At 44.3% G+C, this 8,362-nt stretch overlaps 1 protein-coding gene across 1 annotated transcript; it reads right to left on the bottom strand.

The window, feature by feature from the left end:
- Positions 1–45: 45 nt before the first annotated feature.
- On the bottom strand, positions 46–6,760 carry LOC107312446 (uncharacterized). The gene is made up of 4 exons (XM_085542307.1): positions 6,642–6,760; positions 5,855–6,454; positions 2,805–5,267; positions 46–2,482 (listed from the first exon to the last, which is right to left on the bottom strand). Exons 1-4 carry the CDS (start codon positions 6,685–6,687, stop codon positions 2,337–2,339), a joined length of 3,255 nt encoding a protein of 1,084 aa, XP_085398433.1. The 5' UTR covers positions 6,688–6,760; the 3' UTR covers positions 46–2,336.
- Between the last annotated feature and the right edge of the window lie 1,602 nt (positions 6,761–8,362).

Genomic DNA, 8,362 nt, shown 5'->3' with positions numbered 1-8,362 from the left:
CAAGGGGAAATGGTTTTTGCAGCGTCTCAGGCACGGACTCAGATGTGAACGATCCAAATCGTTTATTACGAGTTCTCACATCCCTTATAGACCTTCACACGTTGTTATTTTCTAACTTTCCCATCCGCCCTTACAACTTTCCCAAACACCTTACATGTTAACAAAGCATTCTACAAAACACTTTTCAACTGTCCATGCAGGCACATATCCAATCAGAGCTGTGAGACTCTTCTCCTTGCAGAGGTGTCCTTGATTCTCATGCTGTTTATCTTGCTCCACAGCTGCTGCTCTGAACAGCTTTTCTTGTATTCCCACAGGTTTTAAGTTAAAAGAGGGAAGATTTAGGTTGGATGTTAGGGGGAAGTTCTTCACTGGGAGAGTGGTTAGGCCCTGGAACAGGCTGCCCAGGGAGGTTGTGGATGCCCCGTCCTTGGAGGTGTTCAAGACCAGGTTGGAGGGGCCATGGGCAACCTGATCTAGTAAAGGTGTATGTTTGGTGGCCCTGCCAGGCAGGGGGGTTGGAACTACATGATCCTTGAGGTCCCTTCCAACCCAGGTCATTCTGTGATTCTGTGTGATTCTGTGATTGAGCAGATATTCAGATCAAATTCCTGCTTGCTCCAGTGTATGACTGCCCATAGCATCACACAGTGGTGTTTGCAGCAAAATAATAAGCACTTCGATAATAAATGCCACAAAAGCTGCAGCCATTGCAGCTGTTTCCCTCTCAAACACATGCACAAAACAAAGCAGAATATGATTTTATTTTAAAAATGAGCACACCTCCGCCCTCCAAACAACTCTGAGGTGGAAGATACAGAATCATTTCTGCCCCCAGAGTTACAACATACATTCATTACTTAATAGCAGCAACCAGCTGAAATCATGTTTCACAACCTTACATTCCACCTGCAAGTATCTTGTTGCCCCTACATGCAACTAAATGAAACTTGTGCTCTTTACAAACCCTTTACAAATGTAGATTCGTCGTGTACGTACAACACATTATAAAACATCACTTTGCACCAGATTTAGTTTCCCTAGCCTTACACATACGCAGGCTTCCAATTCATTTCAATGATTCTTTGCATCTGTTCTTTTGTAGGGCTTTCTTCTCCTGAGCAGAACCAAGGTTAAAATAAACCCTCCGTATCTGTACAATAGTGACTCTGCTTTCCAGGAACACCTCCATCTATCCCTATTGGAGTTGTTTCTTACAACTGTGTCAGCTGGTTGGCTCAGTCTTCATGGTTCTCTCCTTTCCAAGCAGTGCCCACCCAGCTTGTAATCAGAACATCAATCATGAGCTTCCATCCGCCACTGGAAAATGGTTTTCCTGCATTACCAGAGAGCCACTGCAAAATATTATCTGTGCTTATCAAAGAAAATCGTTAGGTTTGAGGGCAATAATAAAAGCAATGGTAAATTCACGTTTAAATTCTCTAAATTAAGCTGCAGGCTTCTGCTGCTGTTTCAGGGGATGAACTGTAACACTAGGAGAAACGATCGCCACTCCTTTGCAGTATTCTTTTCTCACACAAGAGGGTAACGATGCTTTCACAAATACCACTGAACACACATTCACTGCTGCCCAGTTTCAAGAACATCACTGTAAAACATGCCAATATTTGTCTCAACTTTAACATAAGTTGGAAGAAAGAATCTTTACCACGTGATACAACTGCAGTTTGCCACGAGTGGTCCTTAGATATATTCTACATGCACAGCAAACCTTTTTAACAATGTAAGTTTTACAGTTCAGAGGCTGGATCAGACAATCTTACAGGTCTTATCCAACCTTAAGGATTCTGTGATAGCATTTTCAATCTCAAGTGTCAGCAAATACATGAGCAGAAGTGCTCTTCTAACAGAAAGACATATTTTCAGAAACAAAGACTACAGCAGTTACTAGCCTGAGAAAAGACAAGGCATTTCATACTAAAAGTAACCTTAGCCATCTCCACAAAGTTTGTGAAGATTAACTTAATAATTTACAATACTTTAAGGGAAACACTACTATTCCTGTGAGACTACTCAAAGAATTACCAGGAGCAGCTACAGACATAATGAACTATCTAAAAACCACTTCACATTTACACGCATACAGAAGATACTTCTGTAGCACACTTAACCAGCGATGACATTATTATTTTGTGAGACACTAATTTGTTCTCTCGTATTACAGGAGATCCTGGCAGCAAGGAGCACAACTTAGAGCAGATGGGAGTAAGCTTCAAATCGCACTAAGAATTCTTAACTGAAAAAAAATGACTACTATACGATACAGTGTGCACTTTCATCCATCCTTTTAAACATTCCTGCAGTTAGACTTATTTTTAAGCACAAAAGTAAGTGGCACTGAACTGTTTATGCTGAAGAATATACGTAATTCTGACCTTACAGAACAGAACAGCTACACAGGCATGAAGAGGCGCTTCCATCTCGAGCTCAGCCTCCACAAGAAACAAGTTCACAGCAGAACCTGGAGTGAAACAGAACTCTGAATTCCACTCTTGACCAAAACATTGGCTTTGTCCGCTAACAGCCACTTTTCTAGGTACAGCAAGGAAATGTACAGATATAAACAAACCTGGGACACGCACAGCTCTCTAGAACTGAGCATCAGCTTACAAATCCCAAGCTTACGTCCTAAAATTATATTGCTACTTATGATTTTCTAGAAGCTTCCCAGTGGACAACGTCACATCACACTTGCTGCGTGCGCTTTTGCTTTTTATTCTTTCTATGCGTTTTTACGTGCTTTTGGAAAACGCATTTATCTACTGCAGAAAAATCACACTTACTGCAGTGAAACTTCACGTGAGTCAGCAAGTGGCGCTTCAGGTGGCCGGACGTGCGGAAAGCAACACCACACTGCCCACACTTGAATGGCTTCTCTCCTGTGTGAATTCTCCGATGCTGCTTGAAGTTTCCACTGTGAAATGTGGTATAGCCACACTCTTCACACGTGTATGTTTTGACAGGTAGCGTATTTTGTTCGTAGATATAATCAGCAGATGAGCTTTCGTTCACTGCATGTGAAGCCAGATGCTGTTTTAAGGACAGCCATTTGTTTGTTGAATAGTCGCACTTCCTGCACTTGAAATGCTCCGTATTGCAATGCAGGACTTGGTGCCGTTTCAAGTGACTGGAGGTACGGAACTCCTTTTGGCAAACACTGCAGCTGTAAGGTTTCTCACCTGTGTGAGTTCTTATGTGTAGTCTGAGGCTGCTTAAAACGTAAGTAGAGTACTCACACTCCACACACTGATAGAATCGCGGCTGACTCTGTGATAGCAAATCATCTATATCCCTCTTGGTATCTGCCTGTTCTCCATACGTTTCTGAAGCAAGCATCGAACAAACTCCACTGAAACCCTGTGAAGAGCCAAAATCCCTTTCTGGATATGTGCCTACCTGCATTTCACGATGAAATCCATGATTGTCCAGATGGCTATCTGCATAGAAGTAATGGCTGACTTCATATTCATCCTTTACATGAAGCTGCCTGTGTCTCTGCAAGCGGTTTGAAGTTTTATAGGTCTTATTGCACTCCTGACACACAAACGGTCCTTTTTTGGTATGTACTTTAAGGTGCTGCTTATAGCTGCTATGAACAGTGGTAGCATAATCACAGTGTTTGCACTTGTACAGTTTGAACATAGACAAACTGGAAGGCCACATATCCTCGGGCTTATAATACGAACCACTGTTTTTAGTGTCTTGAATTTGTGAATGAGAAGTTTCAGGGTCTTCTTTGTAAACTACAGTGTCCATTTTGTACAAATCCAGAACTTCTGATCTACCCCCAAAAATAGGTGCAATGTTCCTCACATGGCTGTTTTTGGTGAATGCCCTTCGAGGGCACCTCTTCTTACTGTCCTGCACATCACCTGCCCGCACAAAGTCTATTTCTGGCACTAGAGTTTTACACGCTCCCCCAGCGAGATCATCATCTTCATCAGAAAGAGGTACAGGAACACAGCCCTTAGAATCACTTTCAATTTTGCATCTTTTGCTTTTACGATATTCACTGCTCTGATTCATATAACCATTAGCACTCACCTTATGCTGCTTATGACATTTCTTATGAGAATTGAGATGACCTCTGGTGTAAAACAGTACATTACATTCATCACATGCATAACTCTTTGAAGATCTCCGAGTTCTCTTTCTTCCATTTCCAAAGTCGACTTTGCACGTTTCTTCACTCACATGTAACCTTCTGTGCCTCTTTAACCCGTTGATGCTTGTAAATGTAGACTGGCAGTACTCACAGGAATATGGTTTAGGCCCTGCGTGCATGTAGCTATGCTTAACCATGCTGGAAAAATACAGCGAAAAAAAGGTGCAGAACCTGCACTTGTACAGCTTATACCCAGCATGCCAGTACATGTGATTTAACAGATAAGATAAGCTAGAGCTGGAGTAATCACACTGAGGACACCAGTAAGGTGGTCTCTCTTTATGCGCCCTCATGTGATGAATAAAAGTCTTCGGATTGGATGAATCAAAATAGCAAGTTTTGCAGGAAAAAATAACTGGAACACCCAGAGACGTAAAATCTCTTTCCATTTTCATGAAGTATTTCTCATATTTGCTTTCTCTTTTCTTCCTTTCCGACTTCCTTTCTTCAGTTCTTTGCCTCACTTTTCTAGCGCTCATCCTATTTTTCCTTTCCTTTTGTAACTTAGCTGTCTTATGGAGCTTAAGGTGCTTCTTCAGGTTGACAGCAAAGAAGAAGGTTTTCTTACAAAAGCTGCATTTATGTTTTCTTTTCTTTTTATGAGCCAAATAAACGTGTCTCTTCAGAAGCGCGGAGCTTTTATACACAGAACTACAAAATTTGCAATTAAAATGGATCTTACCACGCTTATTTGTAGAACAGGATGCTTTAGGGAGAGGTTTGATGTTCATGCTATTACTTAGCCATGCTAAATCTTCTTGCTGGCCCTTAGTTTCACTTTCACGAGAAGAAATGATACGTCGCCGTCGACACCTTTTCTTTGAAAACGGTGTTAATGACTTATAAATATGCTCTTCAGGAGTAGCCGACACTGCAGAAATAGAAGCGTTGCTCTCCGGTTTCCCTCCATCTTTTTGCAGTTCTGAAGTAGAACCCCTGTGAATAAACCGATCAGAATCCAGTTCTGGTCCTTCTTTGAAATCGTGCTGCAAAACAGAACCTGGAGTTTCATCTTCAGATTTGCTTCCCTTATTTGTTTTGCCGTTCGTGTCATTATTTCCATTCTGCAAAGAATCGGCGTCTGTGGGGATAGAAGAAAAAAGACTTTAGAAATTGCATGACATTTACTAGAACAACCAAAGCTTGTAATTAATTGGTACTAATAATGTGAAATAGTAATAGTAATAATACGCACTTCCTTGCTCTTTATTCCCTTAACAAACGTTGTCTAACCTCCAGTCCTTTCCTAACGCCTCTCTCCAGTCACCCCCACACATCTCCCTCAATAACATTTACTACTGGTTTAAGAAGCAGTGCCGATTTCTTTTTGTTTCACTACTTAACACGTCAGTCTGTGAAAGCATTACAAAAAGCATATCCAGAAGATATCTTTGAATGCCCCATCCCTGCAGGCATTCAAGGCCAGGCTGGATGTGGCTCTAGGCAGCCTGGGCTGCTGGTTGGTGACCATGTACATAGGGGGGTTGGAGCTGGATGAGCACTGAGGCCTTTGCAGCCCAGGCCATTCTATGGTTCTGCTGCACATGACTTAATCTCTGTTGACAACATTATTCTATAAAACTCTATTTCGCATTCTTACACATTTTTCCACCTATTTCAACCTTGAGATTTACTTCAGCTCTTGAACAATTCTTATTAACAACTTACCTTCCACTTCATGGGCTGTCCCCATCTCCTCATGCACTTGTGGTTGCTTCTCTTGGCTTTCATCACAAAGAACACCCGGAACACAGGAAAGTTCTTCATCTCCACACGCTGCTGGTAACACCAAGTGGTCTGTGGTCTTATCTCTGTCCTCACTGTCAGCAGCACAGAGGAGAGGAATCTTTGGGATAGCATCATTATCATTACACTCTTTCCTGCCACTCACTTTACTCATCTTTGCCAGCTCTGTTTGACATGGCGACGTCGGCAAAGCAGCACTGTGACTCTGTTCATCCTTGCTTATCCCATTGCTTATAGTTAACTTGGAATTGTTACACATACTCTCAGGGATCCATTCTTCTTCGGTGTACTGCATACTGCCGTTCTGATTCGCAGTCCCACTGTGCTCCTCCCAAACATCTAAACCCTCACTATCACATAAGGGCCTCAGGCCGCCTTCGGACAAGCAGCAGCTCTCAACAACCTCCTGCTTCTCCTCCATCAGCTCCGGGACCAGCATCGCCTGCTCCTGGACCTGGAGGAACTCATCATCGCTCAGCACAAACACAGTGACCGGGAGAAGGATTTCCAACACCTCCGACTCTGAGGACAGACAACAACGCTTCATTAACCTTATCAACCCAAACTCTCTCAGTAAGCCATTAAAAGAACAGACGAACACATGGCACAGCGCTCGCAGCCTCCGGGCCGCACTTCCCCCGCCCCCCCCCAACGAACGGCCGCCTGCAGCACGACTCGAGCCCTGCAGCCTCCTCAATACAGCACCTACCATTAACCTCCTCCTCCAGCATCGCCTGCTCCACCGACACCGCCATCCTCAGCCCAACGCCGGCCGCCACCGCTACGCCAGCACACAACGCCCTCCTCCCCCACGGCTCCACTGCGCCCGCACACAGCGCAGCTTCCGGAGGAAAGGTCGCGGCTGCCTCCGTCCCATTGGGCGCAGAGGGGGGCGTGGGGATCCGGCGTTAAAGGGATGAGCCCAGCTGGATGTAGGTGCCGGTTTAGTCACGCGTTCAGATCTCGTGGTCATCTTGTTCTCATCAACACAAAGCTGTGGATGCCCCTCCCTCAGTGCCAGGCTGCGATGTGAGCAACCTGGGCTATGGGAGGTGTCCTGCCTACAGCAGGGGGTTGGAACTACGTGACCTTAAAGGTCCCTTCAAAACCAAACCACTCTTATGATATGATTGAACTTAACTGCATCCCAGCCTGAGCCAGTGCAGGTGTTGGCAGCTATTGTACAGAGTGAGGGAATCAAATGTTGTTTCTGCATTTAGAATAAGATAAGAATATTTTATTTCAAGGTCTCATTATATAAGTGAAGCAGTTTGTAGTTATTAGGTAGAAGTTATTAGGTACAAAGACTGCAGCTCCTGTCTGTCCAGCTGTCTGAAATAGAACTAACAATATGCCTGTATAAACTAGCAACAATGTATGTTTTAGTGTTTTGTTGTACGCATTGTAAAAATATACAAGTCGTGACATACCTAAGGATGTGCCTGAAGAGATATCGGGAAGGACTGGAATCACACCCCCCCGGGCTCTTTGTTTAACAAAGGTCTCTGGGACAGAATGGAAGAAGCTTTGAAGGAAATCAACATATCAATAAGAGTACCGAGACATCTTGGAAACAGAAACAGCAGGATGGCGACTGACTATCACAAGATAACGCGGGAATCAACAAATGTCGGAATGTAATGCAAATCTCGAGTAAAATTGTAACCTGGAATACCCAATCAAAGGGGAAACAGGAGGGGAAGACATATGGGAGAAAAGGTATAAAAACTGTAACATCATGTCCATAGGTGCGCTTCTGCAATCAGGGCGCCCGCCATTGCAATCGCGAATAAAAACTGCTTTTATCAGAGATACCGTCCTGACCAAAAATTATTGAGGCTATTTCCAACAAGAGTGACAGGAGATTTTCTTCCTGTTTTGTTTGGCTGTTGGGAGAAAAGGCAGCAAAGGAAAGTAAACTGAGCTAAAAAGTAGGTTGGTAATGCCACAAAGATGGTCAGAGGGCTGGAGCAGATCTCCTGTGAGGAAAGGTTGAGGGAACTGGGCTTGTTTAGCTTGGAGAAGAGAAGGCTGCGGGGAGACCTCGGTGTGAGCTTCCAGTACTTGAAGGGAGCAAATAAACAGGAGGGGGAACGGCTGTTTGTGAGGGTGGGCAGTGATAGGACAAGGGGGAATGGTTTGAAACTGAGACAGGGGAGGTTCAGGTTGGATCTGAGGAGGAAGTTTTTCCCCCAGAGGGTGGTGACACACTGGCACAGGTTGCCCAAGGAGGCTGTGGATGCCCCATCCCTGCAGGCATTCAAGGCCAGGCTGGATGTGGCTCTGGGCAGCCTGGGCTGCTGGTTGGTGACCCTGCACACAGCAGGGGGTTGGGGCTGATGAGCACTGTGGGCCTTTGCAACACAGGCCGTTCTGTATGATTCTGTATTTGCTCTGAAGAGATTGCTGACAGTTGTTCTAATGAGACTT

The sequence above is a fragment of the Coturnix japonica genome, chromosome 3 (assembly GCF_054131305.1).
Source record: "Coturnix japonica strain WE chromosome 3, WE-NBRP24, whole genome shotgun sequence".
Taxonomy (NCBI): Eukaryota; Metazoa; Chordata; class Aves; order Galliformes; family Phasianidae; genus Coturnix; species Coturnix japonica.
The sequence above is the reverse complement of the archived record's forward strand: the minus strand, read 5'-3'. Positions and strand labels throughout refer to the sequence as shown.

What these genes read in the sequence shown, in the direction of transcription:
- LOC107312446 (XM_085542307.1), bottom strand. Translation starts at nt 6,687, where the DNA reads ATGGCGGTGTCGGTGGAGCAGGCGATGCTGGAGGAGGAGGTTAATG. An exon ending in GCTGGAGGAGGAGGTTAATG is followed by an intron (nt 6,455 to 6,641) that starts GTAGGTGCTGTA and finishes GTCTGTCCTCAG; the next exon opens with AGTCGGAGGTGTTGGAAATC. An exon ending in TCACGTGAAGTTTCACTGCA is followed by an intron (nt 2,483 to 2,804) that starts GTAAGTGTGATT and finishes GTTTCACTCCAG; the next exon opens with GTTCTGCTGTGAACTTGTTT.